The sequence below is a fragment of the Alligator mississippiensis genome, chromosome 4, assembly GCF_030867095.1.
Source record: "Alligator mississippiensis isolate rAllMis1 chromosome 4, rAllMis1, whole genome shotgun sequence".
Classification (NCBI taxonomy): Eukaryota; Metazoa; Chordata; order Crocodylia; family Alligatoridae; genus Alligator; species Alligator mississippiensis.
In genome coordinates, this window is record NC_081827.1 from 248516185 (window position 1) to 248538375 (window position 22191).

A 22191-nucleotide genomic window follows, 5' to 3' on the forward strand; every position below is an offset into this window, starting at 1 on the left:
AGAAATGCTTTTTGCTTCCCTTTGTTTTAACCCCCTTTCCCTTAGTACTATGGCTGGGTAGCAATTTGGTCTACACACCACTCACCTTTCCTTGATAAGCAGTAAGCAGAAGGTCCCGTGTTCGCGAGTCATGATCCCAAATGGATTTGGATATTAAAATAGATTACTTTTGTTTTGTCTTCTCTCCCTTTGACACGTTCCTAAACTCAATTAGCAATAATTAGATTGTTTTTGCTTTTCAAGATACAGTTCTGGGTTTGGGGGGGGGGGCAGGGGAGGCAGGGCTTGGCCTCTCCAAGTTTTTGCCATGGGGTATTGAAACTGATAGTGAAAATGACTATACACGAAGCAGAGCCCCAGAGGATCTCAGTTCTGCCGCCTTCCCTTTGAAGCAGAACAGAAATAAGCGGCCTGACCATGACCATCCTCCTCACGGGTGAGGCAAGTTTAATCATCCTGGCACACCTCTTTTTAAACTCTGAGATGAGCAAACCAAACTGCTTTTTACTCTGGTTTTCAGCTGAAATATAAGCCTTGCTCACGTGATGTTCAGCTTGAGCATCTACAAGCTTTAAAGGGGAAGAGAGTGAAGGTCGTGCACAGCACCGACATTTGGGCACTCGGGACATTAAGCAGTCAGCGTTACTGACAGTATGCGTCGGGGGCTGAAAGTCTCAAACCTTTCTCTGGACCTTCGAAGGTAAGTAATGGCTGAGAAAATGCTGACGTGGTAACGAGAGCCACCCACGCACACTTGCACGCTCCCATCTTGCTCTGACTTTAAGGACAAAGAGGTCAAGCTGTCACTGAGGCGTCTAATTTGATTTTCAGAAGTGTTCAGCCTCCAATAACTCCCACTGTAAAATCAAGCCAAGCACTTTTGGAAATACAGCACGTAACGCGAGTTAAGTGCATGTTTCATTTCATTTTAGTTGAGGTCACTAGAGCTCAGAGAAGTCTTTGATGTGGCTCAGTCACAACCTGCTATTGAAGAACAGATAAAATTCTCTTACTGAGCCAAGTACTTTGAGCAACTGTCTTGAAGCTCCCAGCAAACCCTAATTTGTGTACAGACTGACAGTCCGGGCTGTGGCTAACAGGCTCTGTGATACAAGACTCAAGATCTTTGACAAGGGGAGGTTGCTGGCCTGCAAGAGGCCCTTCGGCTTGGATTTCCCTGGAGCAGTCTTTGACACCATTTCCTAAACCAGCCCTTGGCTAACCTCCCTGCCAAAGGCACTTTTATAGCCGCACAATTCTATAGAAGTGGCACTCGAAAGAACAGAGGATCCCAAGAGACTGTTTTGCACAGATACAGTGTATTTAGGAGCTAAAATATAAACAATCCATGAATTCTGAGTGGACTAAAAATCACAGGTTTCCCCCAGGTACAGACAGTACAAACTTCAGTGCAGTGCAGTGCAGTGCGGTGCCTAAAACAGTACATACATTGCTACAGCCGTGAAGCAGGAGGGTGCACTTTATAAAAACAAACAATAAATTACACATTGGGAGCTATTGCCAAGCTTGACGTAGAAAAGATAAAAACATGATCATTAATGTGGCTTCTGACAAAAAGGTCTAGCTAAAAAAAACACAAACCCAAAACCCTCTTGTGTACTTTAAAATAAGTTTGTCCAGTTCCAGTGGAATCGCACATACAGAGGAGAGAACAGGAGAAGCGCAGTGCTCAGGCCACAACGTAACATGGATGGGAACGCCGGGGGAGAGGCCTCCCTTTCCCTCCTGCGTACACGGAGGGATACCCAGTTCCCCACCCCGAGCAAGCGCAGCTGAGGCTGCCACTAATGCCAAGTGCCGGAGCCTGAGTCTCAGTCCGGAAGAGAGGCTTGACAAACTGTCTGAAATTCTCTCCTCATAAAAACCTACTTCGTTTATAAAAGCAGTGGATTCCAGCCTACACGTGTTCCAGTAACTGAGTCTACAATTTTCTTTAGAGCCTTAAAATTCAGGAAGAAAAGAGAACTACTGGGGACCAGAAATCAACTCCCGGAGCCTAAAAGACAGTAACAGAACAATTCTGAACTTATTTTCCAGCTTTTCAAGTCCTCAGCTGGCAGGTTTACAGTGAAAACATTTTCTAAATAACAACTGACCAGTTTTCTTGAGTAACCCGTGTCTCCGTCGCGGCGGATTACCATGGGTTATGCCTCCATGACTAACTCGACATCAAGAAAGATATTCTGCAAAGTGACAATTACGCCGCCGTTAGTGAAAAGCTGTGGGTACAAAGAATTTCTAGTACTAATGGACTGGTCCTGACTTGATTAACACCATCCCCGCTGCATGGCCAGGTGCTTGGCAGCTGAGATTCAAATGCCAAGGGGCACAGTTACTACCCAGTGACCTCCACTGCACCACACAGGCTCAACGCGGAAACAGCCACCCACTGCTGCAAAGGGGAAGGATGGTCTCGCTACAGCATTTCTGGCAAGAGGCAGGACCGCGTTAGCCTGGTAACAGGAGAAGACTAATTAGGAAGGAAGACAACAGACTGGACAGAAGTCTGTGGAAAGAAACCAACACTTAACCCGGACTCTCTCCAGACGTCCTTTCAGGAGCAGCCAGGGCTCTACTCGCTGGAGTTCTGTGTCCGGAAAACTGTCTATATAATGACACCCCAGCACGGGGACGTTTGGCTTCAACAAACATGCTGTAGTGCCCACTGCTTAAATTAAGCATATACACCCTCGCAGCTGGCTAATGAGAAAGCCCTGCTCCATCCTGTCCCCCGTGTTCAGCCCCTGACTAGTGCTGACAGCTAAAGGGCATCCTTTAGTTCAAGCTTCAGAGGCCCCAGCACCCAGTATATTCCAGGTCAGATGTTCCCAGCAGGCAGCAGGACTGACCACGAGTACACGGCGATGGCATCGCTACATGATGTATTCATTTCCCTTCTACGAATTGTAGGTTTTTCAAGCTGCTGCTCCCAGGCTAACTAGATGAAAGCAACACTGGAGCCGTAAGACTCGTCACCTCCACACAGTCAATCCAACTTGCACAAGTCAGTGATCTAGTTACATTCCTATGATCAGGGCCTGTTCCAGGGTCCAGCTACCCTCTGCAAGGAGTTTAGCGGTGACATTGTTATTACTAATGATAAAAGAGCAAGGCTTTAGTTCTGTTTGCTTTTGTATTTTTTTTACTAACCCCTGATGATGTAAAGGGCATGGACAATATATAGCATGTAATTAGTAAAACCTTGAATGGATTCCAATAGAAACCCGGTTGATGGCTGTGTAATCAAAATGGAGACTAAACTCCCGAGTTCTCAGCACCGGCTCCTAAGAAGTGCTACATCCGGAGTGTGCCGGGAGTCACCAATTTCCCAGTCTTCAAAGCAGTATTTTCTTGGAGTTTGTCACTGTTTGGCAGGGAGGTCAGTGTCCCCGACAGCAGACTTGATCTAGAGGAATACAAGTGAAGCAGGCAACGACTGCCTTTCTCCCCCTTGGCAGGGGAAGTTCCTTAACGTTCCTTCCTGTTACTGACTTCAGTCTCACACAGCCCATTAATACGAGGAAACGGAAAGGAGCTCCATGCTGTGGGCAAGAAAGGCAGCAATTCATACCTTAGAGGTGCTGCAGTTTCAGTATTTCATGTTAACACTGTTCAGGTAAAATACAGGTCACATGGCAACATCAATGTAGGGACCTACAAGCTTGTTGGGTGACTGTGCTTACATCTACCATTTTATAACTAACATCTGAGTGATGCAGCATCACATCTGCATTACTCCCAGAACCAGGCCACAACTTCCTAGGGACTAGAAATCGTAGGTTCCCGATTTGCCACTGAAGGTGTGAATTCAGAGCACTCCCTGACAACGGGGGGTCAAATAATCGCTCGCCCGTTTGACACCTCTTGGTGTTGTGCCACTGACTTTGGTGGGGCAGGATTTCATCCAGCATTTTTATGCTGGGCACCTGGAAGTCACTAGTTATGAGATTTTTCAAGGCCTGTAAACATCCTGCTAGTAAATCCGGACTCTAGGTCCTTTAGCCATTCAATTTTAGGAGGACACTTTGCCCACCACATACTGACCGCAGATGATAACGGGAAAGGAGGCATTTATGTAAGGGGCCCCCCGTCTCATGCACAATTCAAAGGGCTCCTGAGCCCAGGGCAAAGACTCAGCGAACAAAACTTGTTTGACTGAAAAAACCCAAAGCTGCCGGTTCTGTCCACCGATGAGACCGACACCTGCTCTGCTCCAGACAAAGGCTTCTGATGCACGAGCCAGGAAACAGTCCTGCCTAATCTGCAGCAAGGCTTCTCAAGGTAGAGAGAAGCCTAAGCGTGACTGCCGGTCACGGGGGCCACGATCAAACTGGCGGGGAACAGAGCCAGCTCAGAAGAGCACCTGACCCTGGAGGGGCTGGCGGTGTGAGGTGCTGGAATCAGCAAGCACGCGGCTTCTCGGTATTTCCTACAACGCAAAGGGCAGGAAGGGATGGAGGAAGGACCTGGAGTCCAGGCCCTAGCTCCTGCAGCAGCGTCTGGGAAGCGCTGTCTGTCCAGGGTGGCTTCTGGGTCTCTGTCCTCACCGTCACTCAGGTTTCCTACTCGTCTCTATGCTAGGCCAGATGGGGTGCTCGGCAGTGGCACGGAGCGGTGTACACAATGACCGAGTCCTTTCTCAACATTTGTACGGCAGCAGGCAGACTGAAGTATTACAGCAGCAGCAGCAGCATCCATGACACGTTTCACATGCCGGGGGAAAGCCAACGGGGACATGGCTATTCACACACACACACCACAGTGACTGGTCCAGTGTTTTCTCCCTACGTTCAGACGCGCACACAGCACGTAAGCAGGAGCGAGACAGCGTGAGTGAGAATTTTCCTTCTTTAGAAGCGTTCCCATGTACATTTTCTGTCTGTGAATAACATTCATACAATACAGCAGTGCACAGACACCAGCCTGTAGCACAAGTCCCAAGGACGAAACCTGCTCCCCTGCTCATTTCTACCGCAGACACCATCCCCACTCATTTCCACCAGGGCTTCCTGTTAGGAGACAGCACCGATAACAGAGGGCATGGGATTCACCTCACCACTGGGATCCTGTGGGACTCCAATTGACGTTGCCTTCATATTTTCTCTAGCACCCATTACCGCTGTATTCGAGCGCTCACCTCTCGTTTCAACAGGGGACTCTGCCGCTTGGAGCTCCAACAGCTTCTTTCAATTGGCATGTTGGATCTAATACTACAAGTACATAGAGCCAAACCTTTCACCACTAGCCTGGGCAGGCGAGCACTTAGCAGCAGGCCATCCTTTTATCAACTGCCTTCCCCTACTCCGAGTGAAAGAACTGCCCTGAAGTGACTGTTGTTCCACCTCCCGCAGGGGCACAGGGGGTTGGAACAGGGTTCAAGGAGACGTTAATAACCAGACCGTGCGTATACTTGTGCCACGAGCCAGCCAGTCGAGCATTCACAAAACACAACCAGTGGAAACGGCCCCAGAAACAGCAATAGAAATCCAGTCCTTTACTTACGAGCACTACGCAACAAAGAGGAGGACTCCAGAGCAGCCCTTGTGCTCACGCCTTTCGTTCTCAGCCATCCAAACTGGAATGCAAGTCTACGCCCTAAAATATCTCTCATGTGTTTTGCAAGTTGTACAGGACATTAAGGTGTCTTAGATAACATGTGGGGCCTCCCTGTGACACTAGTAACACCAGGCTCCTGGGCAAGTTAATTCTCCTTTTCCTAGGTAAAAAAAAAAAGCAGCTTGAGTCCAGTCAGTCAGCGAGGAAAAGGATCACTGGGACACTGGATTTTTGGTTCTTTCCAGGGACCAAAGAGAAAGTGCAACGGTGATAAAGTGGATTAAGGCCAAGAAGGTTTGTCTGTGCTGACTCGAGAAAAACAGGATCATTACACAAAAGACTGGCCCTGGCTGCAGAAATCTGCCATTACTTTCAGCCCCGGTTAACAGAATGGCCACCAGGTGGCTCTAAGAGTCCTTCTATTCCTCCCACTGTCCCATAATGAAGCTTCAGGCCACAGCTTCTCATAAAGCTACAGGCTGGTATCACAGAAAACAATTTCCATTTACGTCTACAAAGCAGCAAGAGTTAATTAGACTAAGCCTAATGTGAACAGAATCTCTGCTAGATTTTGTTATTCAGGCCCAGAACTAGTTCCAGTGTGCCTACTTCCTTTCTCCCGAGAGAGAAGCTCATGCTTTTGTGGAGCTTTACCTCCTAGTTTATACCATCAGTCCAGCTGAACTGCAATAAACTGAAAGTTTCCCCTTGAGGTTCTTGGCAAAGCAGCTGGTCACATGGGGCCACCATTCAGCTAGAGCTTCATCCCCGGTCGGTCCTGGCGTAGGGCTCCACGGAGAATGCAGCAAGTCCAAGTTCTCAGCGGTGAATCTCCTTCTGCTCAGAGTTCAGTGGTGAGTAAACATTTTGGCCTGACTGCAGGATCCTCTGTGGCGGGGCTGAAAAGAAGAAGAAAGCAAGGCCTGTAAATATCCAGGTTGACCGAGATGTGCAAGGTGCTACCGATGGGGCAAAGACTTAGCAGTGCCCTAAGGACTAAGAGAAACAGAGGCCTGGTTGGATGAGAGAGGGCCTGCGACTGCTGGGAAGGTGGGAGCGTATGAAGGACTAGCACCAAGGCAGCAGGGTGTCCTAGCTTTCAATAACATCCAGGAGTAGGATAGTTTACCTCTCCAATGCTGTCTGCGTGGGAAGGGGAGCATTTTAAAGCATTACTTTATCACCAAGCATGAATACAATTCTCTATGTGCTGGTACACGTGCAGCTCCATGAGCAGCAGGAGCGCAACCTTTCTTCACAAGACCTTGCTAGTATCTCCTGTTCAGACCTGGAGTGGACTCCTCAGTGAACAAGCCAGCAGTTCAGCCTCCATGAAACCTCTGAGATGCCAACAAGGGCCGATGCTTGCAAGATGCAGTCACCTGCACACTAGGTGCGTGTACCGCAGGATATGATTTGGAGCAGGCCTACATATTAACAAGTTGGCTTTACTGCTGAGAACGAGGCACAAGGCACAGAGTCTCTTTCAAGGAGAAGTGAACAACATTACCATGGCTTCCAAATGATCAAGACGCAGCCTGGTGCTGCTTCCGGTGGCTGCATTCCCCTTGCATCACATACGGGGAAAGGTGCGGGATGGACTCTCCCGCCTGCATCAGCAGCAGCGTTGCCAGCCAGGAGACTGGTAGAGCATGAGTAGTGAAGGCAAGGACCGAAGGAGGAAAAAAACTCACTGTGCTGAAGCCGAGTTGGGACTGCAGTGATGACAATCCAGAGCCCTGTGGCTTCCATGCCCTGCCACACGCTTACGCTCCCCACCTGGCCAGGGCTGTGCAGAAGAGCACTTGTCCCGGGCTTCCACACCCCGACAGTCTGGTAGCAGCCCCAGACTGATCTCAGATGAGACAGGTATGTCGAGGATCTAGACCTGATCGCCCAACACCCAGTGTTACGGGTGTGGTGTTTTGCTGGCCTCGTTCGCACAGCAGTTCTGACAGTCTGAAATCTGCTCCGGCTGTGCAGGCAGATTGCGAGACTTTCCCACTGCGGTGTTTCCCTTCGAGGAGGAGTGTGAACATCCTCTTTATATGAACAGCCCAAGAAGTTCAGCGTTGCCATCGTAAGATCTGCGAGCCAAGCTTTAAAGCTATTTTTTGGCAACGCCTCCGAGTACATTAGCGGGTGCCCGAGTTCTGCATTTTGGGCAACAATGGTTATGGATGTTACGTCACCTGAAGACATCGGAAGAACGAAGTAAAACCGAGATAGTCTGGGGCCCATTTTGCTCTTATAAGCGTGTAACTCATCTGGCCGTGGCTATTTCTTTCCCTCAACCCTTATCCTACCTTCTGTCCAGAGTCCACGAATGGGTAATAGCAATATAGCAGCTGACTTAAGAGACTCCTCCTGGGGGTGTTAAAACCTCAAAGCTGCCTCTTAAGTAATTTAATTCACAACAAACAATACTCATTACTTAGGCAGGAGTTCGTATCTGTGGATCTTGAAGTTCTTGGAGCCTGGCAGTGCTTGTCACCTGGCTGGATGGTTTTATGTTGCCCCAGTAGGATATCCAGGTGCTCTGCAGAGATTCACAACTTCCCTTTCCTTTCCTATTGTACACGTAGCCGATCAGATTGCTTTGTCAGCTGGCAGGCATTACGGAGGTTACACAGGTGGCAGATTCACCTCTGACCCCTCCAGCTGCATTCACATTACTCAGTTCTGCTGCCTTTGCCCGATGAAATCTTTTGTTCGGAAAAACAAGTTGTTTTTACCAGTTTTATGTTTTTATACAGCTTTACTCATTGCCTCATCCACTGATGTATGAACTGTTAAACTGTGGTGCAACTATGGGATGAAACAACTGTTTAGCAGCAAAGCAACTCTAGAGTCAAATTTAGAACAAGACGTGAAACACGTTGTGTCCAGGGAAGGATGGACAGTCATTACAACACAAGCTAAAATGTGATCAGGACACGTTTTGTCCTCCTTTCCCGCCCCACTACACACAAGGAGCCCTTACCTCACAAGAGCGTCAGCTGACCGCTGGGATGGAGGGGATCCGGATGATGGGGACAATGCCTCAGCGCTGCCTTTCACTGCCTTGAGAGTTAAGGCAACATCATTCCCTAAAGGCCCATTGGGAACCAGTCCGCTCTGAAACGGGGAGAAATAAACAGAGAACTGGGGTCGAGAGCACGGCCACAAGGGACCGAGCACACCTGTCACCCTAGAGTTGCAGGGGGCTTTGCCGAGTGGAAGTCCTTACATAAACTTTACAGAAAATAACTGCAATATAAACACTGTGAAAACATGAGTCAACCCATTTAAACAGAAATAATCCCAGATCTGTGCACCGTTAGATCAAGGCCATGAGCATATGCTAGTTACACTGTCCCCTGCGATGTTCGACTCCCTTCGCTCAGGGCTGGACAAGGAAATGAAGAGAGCGTTTTCTTTGTTTACTGCCCAGATCCCAACAGCATACGACTGCACACAACTTGCAGACCCACAGCCCCATTTGCACTCATTCAAAGAGGCCTGCAGATTTCACTCGGGCTCCTTTTTACTAGGAAATCTGAACTCTTTGGAAACATCCCATAAATAAGCGAGTAACTCACTGGCACTATCCACCTCGGTGTAATCGTGGGCTGGGAAGACACCTGCCAAAAGGAGAGCACACGCAGTGGTGAGGTTTCGGAAGGACACGACATGGCTTTAGAAACATTCTTGCCTCAAAACAACGTGACACCAAGTACTTTCTTGCTAGCAGCACTGTGCCACCATCGGGGAGGGCCCGTCCACACAATGGTGTTGAGCGAGCTGGTAACCAGCCGCAGCCGAGAGACTATGAACAGGCTCCATGTCTGTGCACCGTGTGGTTACTATACGGCTAGCAGCACCCTCCAGATGACAGCACGTCATCAGCACGTAGCTGCCCTCCCACCAGCCAATTCACTCCACCGAGGTGTTTCTGCAGTGTAGGTAGCACGATTACATAACTGGCTTGCAGGTCCTTCCCCCTCAGCCTGTGAGGGATGGAAATCCCAGCGTGCACTGCCACAAGCGATACTCTGGGTGCAAGCCCCTGTGAAAGCATTCATGGGCTTGCAAACCTGCTGCATGGGCACAAACTAAGCCGATCCTTGAGATCAATGCACAGCACTCCGCTTCTGCCTCAGAGCTGCGGTGCAGCCGCATGAGCACTCAGAGCAGCAGCAGACCACGCTGCCATCAGACACGCAGCAGGCAGACAGCTGCCAAGCGAAAAGACGTGAGTAGCTCTATGCTCGGCTTTTGAAACAGTCCAATCAAATCTGTGGGGAGGAAGGAGCCTGGTTATGAAACATAGTTACCCGAGGTACAGCTTCTGTGAAGTCAATGAGATTCTCTGTCAGTGATGTTGGCAAAGCATCCTGGTCCTCCGGAGAGCTCTGAAAATAAATCAGTTAATAATTAAATTCCCAATAGTTGCCAGAAGGATTTGTAGAGGATTCCAGCAGCTTCTTGAATTCCAGGGACGTTCCTAGATGGCAGGTCTGGGGGTTTTGAACCTTGTAAGCAGACATGTATAGTCTCATCTCAGTCTGATAAAAAGCCTTTCTGCTCTCCTGTCACCTCACCATCCTGGGCACTGCACTACGTGCAACTCACTGCTGCGCAACGTGGAAACTCATCACTGCATCCGTGCGCACGGAGCAGGAAGGGGAGGGAGTGGAGTCAATGGATTCAGGATCCAAACTTGGGCGAAGGGGTTATCCTATTCACTGGACTCAGCAGCGTAAAACGGGTGTAAAGGTGCAGCAGCTAAACAGAGGGGCACTATTTCAGTGGTCCAGAGTCAGACCTGGAACCCGCTGTCTGCTGAAATCCTAGAGGCCCCATGTCACTGCCGTTCGGTAGTGTGGAAAAGGACCCATTAAAAACCCTGTGCTCCTACGTTGATGAACATCAATCTTTGCTGCTTGTGCTCACTGGAGGGAAGGGTATGAAATCTTGGGAAAAGCAACCTGAACTTTAGGACTAAGCCCTACTGACTTCACTGGGAACTGCCCAAGTTTATTCAGTGGTAACATTTCACACTCACAATCTGTCCTTTGTTGATACCAAGACACACCCGGGATGCAGCAGGTGAGGGAGCTGGCCAGCTGGTTTAGAAAAATGTGCTGCACAGGGGAAAAGAGTGCTGGGTACACAGCCCTGGCCCAGAAAGGGTTGGTTACATAGCATCTTTTTGCACCAAAAAGCACCATTTGGTACAGGTATGTGCTCCAAACACGCTGCTGTAAGCTCTATTTGCAAACCAACAGATCATTTCATGCTCCACTGGTGCAGTCAGTAATTCAGGGTGTGAAGCAAGAGCTGTGCAGCTGAATGGCGTGTACCTTTACAACTGCAGTCTCCTCTGCTGGAGCCAGATTAGCTGAAGTCAGGGGCTCCTCGGGGACGGCAGCAGCTTTATCCTCATTTAACAGATTGCTGAAAGAAGAAAAATCCACTCTCATCTCCATTCTGCCCAGACCGTGTGAAATAAACAGTGCTGCTTTCATGACGGCTTAGCCTAGAAACCCAACAAATCAATATGGGGCAGGGAGGAGATGAATGCTTGTGAAGGTGTTAGATGCCGGAGCAATTGCCAAGTGAACCGTGCGCATCTCAGCACCTGCCACGGCAGGCTAGTGCTCTCCACTGGCGTTTCCACCGCACAGCTGTGCTGCAGGCATCCCATGTCTTCATCCCACCGGAGCCATTCAAACGCTCATCTCAAATCTGAACACCAAAGAACCAGAATTTTGTCTTTGCCTTCTGAGGCAGACGCAAGTCTGTAGAAGGCATGTGTGTTAGACCTGTCAGGAAAAGCAAGGCAGCCTCAGAGATTCAGCGATTTCCCTTTAGCCCTCCAACGTATGCCTGTGCGGGGCCTGGGCTACACTAGACCTCGTCTAAAGGCAGGAGCCTAACCTTAGTTAACAGGTGCAGGTGTGTGAGCAGGACCCTTACCCTGGATTAATCCCTAGTTCACAATGGTTTAACTTGGGCTGAATTGAAACCAACGTGTCAATACAAAGGCAGTTCAACATGTCACCTTTCGTTAAACTGATCCTATACATACGTGCTTGCATGCATGCGCACACAGACAAGCCCTCAGTCTGGTCTGATATTGTTTAATTTACTGATTAGCAGGTACCAAATTTACAAATACCACAAATTCAACGGATAACCAAATCTCAAGAAGGCTGAGGGACCCTAATGGAATTAGGGCAATGTTGAGGCAAAAGAAATGCAAGGTTGAGAGAGGCAAAATGACGTGTATTATATGGAGAAAGAAATAAAACGGATGTGCTCAGACCCGTACGAGGGTCTAATTAATTGTCCCAACTCAGAAGCAGGCGTCCACGTGATTAATTTACTGGGCACCTGCAGCGGGAAGAAAGGAAGCCAGCAGTTATAATGCACGAGGAATGGACTGATGTATAACAAGAACTATATTAATTTTATATGAAACTGCACGGCCTCCTCTGAAACTACATGTGAAGTGCTGCCCCTTTGTTACAAAATGCTCAAAGAGGGGCAGCCTGAGTCATCGGGGGCCTGGAAATACTCCTAAAAGGAGAGACCAAAAGGAATGGAGACAAAAGATGATGCAAAGTGAAGTGAAGAGGGATGGCAGCGTGGGGAGATCTGGAGCTTCAATTCTCCCCGTCTCACAAGTACAAGACATTCAGCAAAACTGAACGATGGCAAATTCCAAAATGCTAAAGGGATGAACATTTCCATACAGCATACACGGCAGCTGTGGAGCTGACTTTCACAGGATGCTCCAAGGCAAAAGACAAGGGATTCAACACTTATACAGAATCACAGACGATGAGCGTGGAAGGGATCTCAGGTCACAGCTATTCCAACCCCCTGCTCCAAGCAGGCCTGTCCGCAACTAGATCATCTCAGCCAAGACTTTCTCTAGCCAGGTCTTAAAACCTCCAAGGATGGAGAGAGACTCCACCACCTCTCTGGGTAACCTGTTCAGAGCTTCACCACCCTCCTAGTGAGAAACTGTTTCCTAATATCCAAACTAAACTTCCCTTGCTGCAACTTGAACCCCCTGCTTCTTGTTCTATGGATAACAAGAAAATCCAGAGTTGCAATAATGCTAATAAATTCTGCAGTAAAGATAAAATCACATGCTTCAGGGTTTGAGCCCATTTCTACGACTGAATACTCATGGGAGGCTGATTACCTCAGATCTTAGATCATCCTCCCAAGCATATGGTGCTGGTCACTGCTGGAGACGGGCTAGAGGGATGACAAATGCCTGGCGATTCATGTGATCTAACAGGGAGGGATGCAGAAAAACTGATTTAAATCACAAGACCAAGGAAGAAGATAGATAAGCTCTGTTCCTTATTGAAATGTCCTGATTTTTGTGTTCAAGCTTTTTTGAAGCACGGCTCTGCTGACTCCACGCTTCAGCCTACTGCCTCTCCATGTGAGAACGAAAACCTGTTATTCTTTAATAGGAGGCTGGAAAAATCCTTGAGAAATAATGGTGTTATGGCAAATCAGTCATCCAAAACCCCTTATTTTCTAGTTAGGATCAAGAGACTAAGTCAACGAGGAACTATGTAGATACATAACTCCTACCACAAACACACATGTAATTAAAGTATTTGGTCTGTACGCAAGGGAACTTGAGCATGAAGGTCAAGAGCTCATGAAACAGTGTTCCCAATTACTGAGAATCCTCATTAACGCTCTGCATCCCCTGGAGACGTGGGGATGCAGCTAGAATGACTGCTCGTGTACGAATGTACCTCTGCCTCCCAATACAGTCATTTAGAAAAAAGACATCACGACAGATGTACTATTGACCTCATGAGAGCTGGCTGCAGACCCATCTAAATCAGGAAGAAAAACACCAGCACTTCTGTAAGAAAAGCAGCTTTTTGTAATTCACACCGCTCACTTCCTGCATTTCACTGGGGCCGGAGAGTTAAGCCAGCCCCATGTAGCGCAGATGATCTTCTTGAGGCATTTGAGGACTAACTTGATTTTGAAGAGTCAAGGCCACAGTTTAAGCCCTAGACTGGGAATCTGGGTTTTGGTGCCACATTTACAGGGGAATGCGAAACCCTCATTCTGGGTCTAAGCACCTCATCTACAAGATGGGAGTGAAGCTTCTCGGGCTAAGAGGAGGGAGGGCTGTGATGATGTGCATTGCGAAATGGACTTACCCGCTGGAGCGGGCGGGACACTGTGCTGGGAGCCAGATATGGCAAAAATGAAACTGCGGCGGGCGGAGCTGCTGCAGGTGAGGAAAGAGGAGAAAAAACAGACAAACCGGAAGAAGCCAGGGACAGCTCCCGCGTCAGCCTGGGCTCACTTTATGCGGGCCAGACACCTGGGGCCACTATAAAAGACCTGGAAGAACAGCGGGGTGGACTGGAAGTGAAGTCCTCCACTGGTCCGGAGGGATTGGACCACACCAGCGGTCACAGAGAGGGGACCTGGTGGGCACCCCAGGAGGGGGCTGCCTCAAAGGTCCACAACCAGCGTTATCCAGGGGAGCCGCCCACGGAGCCAGAGTGGGCATCGACTGGCGCTGATAAGGATTGGAGTCCACAGAGACCCAGCGACACTCTGAGGTGGGCACAGCCGACCAACAACAAGGTCATTCATTCACCAAGCCCTACGAGGAGAGACTAGAGAAACTGGACCTTTTCAGCCTCCGCAAGAGAAGGTTGAGAGGCGACCTTGTGGCTGCCTATAAGTTCATCACGGGGGCACAGAAGGGAATTGGTGAGTATTTATTCACCAAGGCGCCCCCGGGGGTTACAAGAAACAATGGCCACAAGCTAGCAGAGAGCAGATTTAGACTGGACATTAGGAAGAACTTCTTCACAGTTCGAGTGGCCAAGGTCTGGAACGGGCTCCCAAGGGAGGTGGTGCTCTCCCCTACCCTGGGGGTCTTCAAGAGGAGGTTAGACGAGTATCTAGCTGGGGTCATCTAGACCCAGCACTCTTTCCTGCTTATGCAGGGGGTCGGACTTGATGATCTATTGAGGTCCCTTCCGACCCTAACATCTATGAATCTATGAAAGGATCCAGCTGAAGGAAGGGACGGCGCACCAGAGAATAAGACAGTGCCAAAGATGTACAACACTTTGGCACGAGAAGAGGCCGCAGGGGATGCGCGGGGAAGGAACAGCACCAATCGACTGCAGCCATCTGACCCTGCAAACTCAAGCGTTAAAGAAACTCCTGGACATAACCCTCTGTGACACAAAGGGTAACATCACAGTTGGCAGAAGGCAGGGTGTAGGGGAGGTGGAGCCCCACATAAAAGGGAGTGGAAGAAGTGACCAAGGGAAGGCACCAGGGGAGTAGGACCAAACATCATCCTCCCGATTCATCCAAACTAACCATCAAAGACGTAGCAGGCGAGGCCCCCTGGGAACTGCCCCAGAGTTGCTTGGCGATCGTAACATCCGCCCCAAGAAACCATGGCAAGGCTCAAGAGGCATCCTCACCCGTGACATCAAGGGGAGAGGCACGGGAGATTACAACATATACATACAAGATTGGCTGCGATGCTGGAGTGCCAAGAACGACCCCTAAACAAACCTATTCATAATCTGACTTTGTACTTTTCACCCAAAGTCCTTCCAGTGCTTTGCAATGGGAGGTCAGTATTAATTATCACCATCTTACAGATAGCAACACTGAGGCAGAAAGGTTAGTGATTTCAAGGCCATGCAGCATGACTGTAAGGCTGTTGCCCAAGACTAGGACTAATTCCTATCCTGCTCAGGTTCAGGAAGTGCTGCTGTGTCTCGATTCATGGAAGTTTGCAGTTCTCATCACAGTCCAGAAAGCCTCAACTGGCATTTTTACTCCTATGCTTCTTCGGTAAATGCCTGACCTATACTTTGTTGGTCAAGTGGTTTGATTTTAAATGCTTTGTTTTAATGGATAATTGTGCAGGCCAGAAAACATTGTCAAGAAAATAGCATTTGCATGTCCCTACCCATCCAAGTCTGCTGCCAGTTGCTGGCAGGCAGCCGGCCTGCTCCTAGCGAGCACGTTAAAGTTGATCAGCGGAGGAAATAAGCCTGGATGTTCTTCCTGGCTAGGAAGCATCATCTGACTGCTCTTCCTGCTAGCCCACAGCTGCTTCCCATCTCCCCGAGGCTGTTTAACCTCTAAGGCTAATCTCTGAGCTATTGCCATTTTCCCAGGAACAGTCTCTGGAACATTTTCCTCAGAGGCAGAGATTGGTTTCAGCACTTCTTCTGACATCTGAAATAGTGGGCTGGTGGCTGGCAAGCTGCTCTGTGCTCTCCCTGCTCCTCCACAAAGGAACAGGTACAAACTCTCACTACAGTCTTTGTCCGTCACTCCCACTGAGGGATTTTAACTGTCACTAGGCAGTCTGTTTCCTGGGAAGAAAATCATTTTGGGAATAGCTATGCAAGCTGTATGCAGCTGGCACAATTACTTCCAATAATTTGTCACAAAATTAGCGCTTTAACCCTTTTGCCTCTATGTACCTAGTTCAAATCCAGCCAAAATAGGCGGTGATCAATATTTATTACCAGCTGAGTCTGGTAGCACACAAAGTCAGGTGTTAGTGCCAGTTCTCTGCACACGTTTCCATCATAAGCTCCTTTGTAAACGATCCTTCAGCTCAGCATTTCAGCCAAAAACTAGGAGACAGACTGAGGGTACAAACCAGCGATTCTCAGCCTCTCTAGACTTGAGGCATCCCTCTCTAGAGTCCAAGCACCCTTCAGAAAGTGCTCCCCCCCCCCAACTTTCACTGTTTGTTTGGTTTTTTGAAAATAACAGCAATTCTTCCCTTGTGAAGAGTTCAGAAAGACAATAGAGCAGAATGTTTTTGATACCACGGGTTCCAGTTTGAAATCCCTAGATTTATTTTTGAACCACATTTGCACACCCTAACAGTGCTAGTCTATGTTGGCACCCCCATGGCACCCTTGAAGGGATGTCAAGGCACCCCAGGGTGCTGCAGCCCCCAGCTGAAAATCACTGGTACAGATAAACGTACTGATGTCTAATCACACCAGTCTAAGCTGTTAAAATGCAACTGTGACATCTGCACAGTTCTGCAGCAAGACGACTCCAACTTCAACCCTATTTCATCTGGAGTCAATGCTGGAGTGATTTCTCTCACCTGCAGTACAACGGTAACAGTTATGTTACAACAGCTGATGTGCGTACGTGCGTAACAGCTCCCTCCCTCCTTTTAAACTGGTCAAAAGCAATATTTGCCCATACCCTCAATCTCTCTCCGTCTCCTAGAAATGGGTCTATTGTAATAGGGATGGCATGGAGGCCTCTGCATGGTCACAGCCCACCATGCTTGCTTGGTGAGCGAGGAGAGGGCTGCAGCGTCTCATGCTGCCGATCTATCGACTTTCAGCATGCTAAATTACTGGTACCTAATGGTGTAACGCCATTCACGGGTTAAGAAAAAGGACAAGGCTCAGATCTGTGCATCTGAAGTAGCTCATAAACAACAAAGCACAGCAATCACAGTATCTAGTGATTTTCATCTTTGTAATGCTTTACACACACCTGTAAAACCTAACAAGCTCCTCATTTAGCAGAAAAGGAAATGAACTGTCCTTGTTACAACAGAGAAGTTAAGTTAGCTGATTGGCTCTCAACCACAGTCAGAGTCAATACTGGGATCAAAACTGCAGAGTTCCCAGTCCCGTGCTCAGAGACCTGCCTCTCGTTACCTGGTTCTACTCCGTACCTGGCAACAGCATCCTGAACACTTGAGCTCTTGTTCCCCAACGTGCTGTCGTCTCTCATAACCTGAAAGTAAATGAACATGAAAAGCTTTGGCTATTTCCATTTTTGTCTCAGTTTTGCAATTCGTGGAGAGCGTGGAGCTGTCCTTCCCACGTGCTGCATGCTTCCTGCAGCAGGAATATCTGGTCACTGCAGAAAGCTCAGGGCAGATGCAAAACCACCCAAAGTCTTGTCCCCAAATCAACAATGGACATTCCTTAATAAACCAGCTGGCATGTGTGAGCACCAAGCTTATTCACAACTTTGTTAAAAGGAGAAATGGGGACGTGCTGAAGGGCAGCCCCAATGCCCGGGCAGGCAGAGGTGCCATATGCTTCTGCTCTCGTGTCACTAACTACCTCTGGCTGCAGGGGTGGATGCACTAGTCTACGCGTACTTTATGCACATTCCCACAGGTATGTGCATTTCAACGTCGGCGTTTCCAAATTTGCTCCTCACTGCCAAGTGCTCAGGAAGAGCAGAGTCTGATGGTAAGGAAGGGGGGAAGGGGCTGCAAGGGGAAGAAGTTGGAGCAAGGTAGAGGGCAAGGGGACTGACCACCTGATTGACCCAGATTTATTCCTTCACATCCAAAGAGTACACCTGCAGGGGAATGCCTCCGAGTGTCCGAGTCACTCAAGGGCTGTGCTTTAAGCCTTGCTGATCATGTCCTTTGTAGCCCATCTGCAGGGAAACAGCTAGGAACTGCACATCCCTTCTCAGACAAGCTTTACCTTGTGCAGTGCCTCGGCCTGGGCCTTCAGGATGTTGCTCTTTAAGTCTGCAGGATGCCACACCGGTGTCGTTGCTGGGCTCTCAATTGCATTGTTCAGGCATTTATCGGTCAGTTTTACCACCTCCTCCTAGAATGGGAGAATCTTTTATTAGAAAGAGTTAGCCTGGCTTTGGCTGAAACTCATTCCAGACCTTGTGGCCAAGGTCTGGAACGGGCTCCCAAGGGAGGTGGTGCTCTCCCCTACCCTGGGGGTCTTCAAGAGGAGGTTAGACGAGTATCTAGCTGGGGTCATCTAGACCCAGCACTCTTTCCTGCTTATGCAGGGGGTCGGACTTGATGATCTATTGAGGTCCCTTCCGACCCTAACATCTATGAATCTATGAATCATTAACATCAACCCCAGAGAAATAGCTCTGATGGGGGGTGGGAGAAGGAAGAATAAGGATGACGCATTTGGGGGAACACAAATGATTCCCAGCTTTGTTTTGGAACTTGTTTGTGAACTAGCAAAGGGTTACTTAGCAAGAGCTTGAACCCACAGTGCAGGCGCAGGGGGAGGCATTCATAAATGTAAATGCGAGGCAAAGATTTGGTATAAATGACGCGGACAGCAGGGACCCTCACGCTGCATTAACAAGCCTGCTATGGCAGATCCACCAGCTACCTCCCACGTTTTGTGCGGGCAAACACTGAGCCGTGTCACCATCCTGCGGGTGATGCTCCATCACATCCCCCTTGACACACCCATTCTCTGCCAAGTGGAAAAGGGAAGGGGCACAGAGGGGTGCAAGACTCATCAGCACTTCACGCCTAGTGCTTCACCTCAACTTGCATGTAGTGCCAGGCACGTGGGGCTGGAGCCCAGAACCCTAGTGCGAAGGCGTGCAGGATCCAGGCTGTTTCCACAGCACTTTGCTGGTGCAAAGCACCAACTGCTCTCACCTCCACCATTAGAGAAGCAACACACATTGTTCCCAGCACACTGGCCCAGAGCTGGCTCCACCACCACCTTATATGAAAATTAAGTCTTTGAAACACAGAGGTAAGCCAGTGCCATAAACACCTCACAATTTTCCATGCAGTACGAGATTGGGGCATGCAGTCGTACATATGGCATCTCTCCCCTCTAGTCCGGTTTTAAATCCTCTCTGTTTAAATGGTACCACACCATTTCTAATCAATTTATGCTTTGAAAGCAGCTGATCATTCATTCTCAAATGCAGCAGAAAGTTTGGTTTTTCTGTAAGCCCCAGCTGTAAATTCAACTAAACAGCCTGATATATCAGACCCTTTCCCACTGAGTTATTTTGGAGAAGCCTACTGGATTGTGCATAAACGTATTTTTAGGCTGCTTTAAAAGGGGAGGGGAAGCTGCCGTTTGGAAGTGCATATTAAGAGTTATGCTGCACACAACTCTGTAGCAATATGCCGTATTTACTCCAATACAAGCTTTCTGCCCCAATCAGCATGGGGAAGAAAGACCCTCATCTTACATTCACATACTTCATTAAAAACATGACAATCATTAAACTGTTGCCAAAAGCAACAGATGCTCAGTAATGGAAACCAACTATGAAGCTGATTGAATGCAGCCAACATTGAGCATGACTATAATACACATGGCTCAAACTGAACAACCGTGCTGATGGGAACCTACCACAAGGATAGGCTAGTACAGGCCATCTGAATAAAATGTAGGGCCATGCCCGCTGAGAGCAGTCACCCTCAGCGCTGTTTTTCAAGTCACAGTGAGCCACAACATAGCATACATTTTAACCTCCTCTTTACTCCCACAGCTGAGCCGTGCCTCTCTTTTCCATTTCCAATGATTCCTGTTTCTTCCCCAGCCTTAGATGTAGGATGATCATACGTCCCGGTTTGGTCAGGACAGTCCCAGATTTCATAGGTCAGTCCCAGGTGGCTGGTGAAAATTAAAACAAGTGCCCCAGAATCGTCCTGCAAGGAGGCACAACAGTATTGTATGCCAAGCAGCTCTGCCGGACGGCGCCCGTGCCACTGCCCACCGGCCTCCGCCACTGCCTGCAGCACTGCCAACGACTTGGAGGTGGGGGTGTGGGGAGGGGAGTGTCCTGGATGTCCTTATGGTCACCCTACTTAAATGTCTAGCAAACATCATGAAACAGGGCCCCAAGCAGTTAATTCAGAATCCCTCTGTTGCCCCCTCTCTCAGCCTAGCATGTATATTAGTGTAGTCCCTGCCCTCCAGGAGGTGAAGCTGGACTAGGCTGCCCCGCGCCTCATCTGCATATACGTTTTTGGAGGATCCCAGAACTTGTGACAAGAACACCCGGTTCCAGTCATGAGTAGCGGTCTAATCTGGAGTACATGGACATACCGAGCAGTGGGGTCACCACAGCTGGAAACACTGTCGACTCTGCAGGGGCCCAGTCCAATGAACTCTATGGCAACTCATGAACTGTTTGGATTTGGACTAATATCATGCATAGTTTGCACTGTATATACATTGGTACAAAAGTGCTGCTTAAAAGCATTTATGGAGTATCTGTGCTAAAACTTGCAGCAGTTCCTAAAAAAGGAAAAATGCATCAATTCTGGATGAACTAGTCTATGAGTACTCTATGCAAATTCCCACAGGTACGTGCATTTCGAGGTCGGTGTTTCCAAATTTGCTCCTCACTTCCAGGTGCCCAGGGAGAGCTGAGTCTGATGGTAAGGAAGGGGGCTGCAAGGGGAAGAAGCTGGAGCGAGATAGAGGGCAAGGAGGCCACCTGACTGCCCTAGATTTATTTTCCCTGCTGTAGTAGTGGGAGGAGGACCAATTCAAGATGGATCTCCAATAATTAGATTCTATACCTGAAAAATCGTAACAAATTTCTAAATTTTCCATTTATAGAATCTAATTATTGAAGAGTTAATTTACATTTGAGTAAATGCAGTGAGCTTAATAGTTCCAACGGACTCCAAATGAAACAGGGTTAAAAACTGAAGTGATTTTGCTATATTTGCATCTGGATCATGCAGGCATCACCATGCTGCTGTTTCAATATCCTTTGATACAGTACAATTGTTAGGTCTGTCTATACCGCAGCAGACAAACTGGGACCATCTCAAAGAGCACCACTTGTTTTACAGTGCATGCGTTGGCTACGAGTTTTACGTTTGTTCACTGGCAACCTACAGCCTGTGGCGCCTCTGGATCCAGCCTGCAGAGCTGGGTGGCATTCAGCACCTCTCCCTGCGCCGCAATGCAGTCGGGGAGCACAGGCTCCAGCAGGCAGAGGGGCTTTGCCACACTGCACGTGAGAAGCGGTACGAGGGGTCAGGTCCTACCTGTCGCCTCCAGCCTGAACTGGGTCATTCCAGCCCCTTTGCTGGAAAACGCTGCTAACCCTAGCTCTACACAGTTAGTTGTTTAGTAAGTAAGCAGGCAACTCTCCCTCTACAGGCAAAATCCTATTAGTTTTCTACATGAGAAACAGGGGTCTGTTTAGGTAGGTCAGTGGTTCCTGCCCTTTCTAGATTCAAGGGAACCTTCCGTAAAACTTCTTCTTATTATGACTATTTGAACTGGCAGCACCCTGCTGGAGAACCCCCATCTCAGCTTACGTCAGTGATTCTCAACCGGGGCTCTGCTACCACCACAGCTGCCTCATGCACATCTGGATTAGCCTACAGCAGGTAGTCGCACCTGCTTTTGCCAGTCCTTTCCAGACTGGCCCTCCCATGCTCCACCTGGGAACAGACATGCAGGATGGTTGCAACCTGCCCTGTGCACCAGTGTTTCTAGAAGAGAGCATGCAGGGCTGCACCAGGAAGAGCCGCAGAAAGAGAGCCCACTCCGGCCTGCTTCGGGCTTTTCAGATAACCTTAATGCAAGTGGAAACACATGCTTGTGCCACAGCCCTTCCTGATCTGGTTGTGCATAAGATGCATGGGGCAGTTCCACTTGGCTGCGGCAGTGGTGGTTGTACCCACACCGCGACACCCTTGGAGGGCCTCACGGCACTCCAGCTGATAACCACTGGTGTAGGTAGAGAGTGGGACTGGGCCTCCGGCTTCTGAACAGAAAACATCTTTGTGGCTACCCATCAATTATAACAAGACAAGGGTCTCTCCAG

The 22191-nt window shown here is 48.9% G+C and overlaps 1 protein-coding gene across 4 annotated transcripts in view; it reads right to left on the reverse strand.

The window, feature by feature from the left end:
• Nucleotides 1-1300: 1300 nt before the first annotated feature.
• Nucleotides 1301-22191, reverse strand: part of EPB41L5 (erythrocyte membrane protein band 4.1 like 5) — an 82746-nt gene continuing 61855 nt past the window's right edge. For all 4 annotated transcript variants that reach the window (XM_059727494.1, XM_059727492.1, XM_059727493.1 and 1 more), the window contains 7 exons: nt 18090-18218; nt 17318-17379; nt 10923-11016; nt 9894-9971; nt 9159-9200; nt 8561-8694; nt 1301-6476 (listed from right to left, as the gene is read on the reverse strand). In XM_059727494.1, coding sequence (XP_059583477.1) covers nt 6419-6476; nt 8561-8694; nt 9159-9200; nt 9894-9971; nt 10923-11016; nt 17318-17379; nt 18090-18218 — 597 coding nt within the window. In that variant the 3' untranslated portion in view covers nt 1301-6418. The remainder of the gene's footprint in view (nt 6477-8560; nt 8695-9158; nt 9201-9893; nt 9972-10922; nt 11017-17317; nt 17380-18089; nt 18219-22191) is intronic.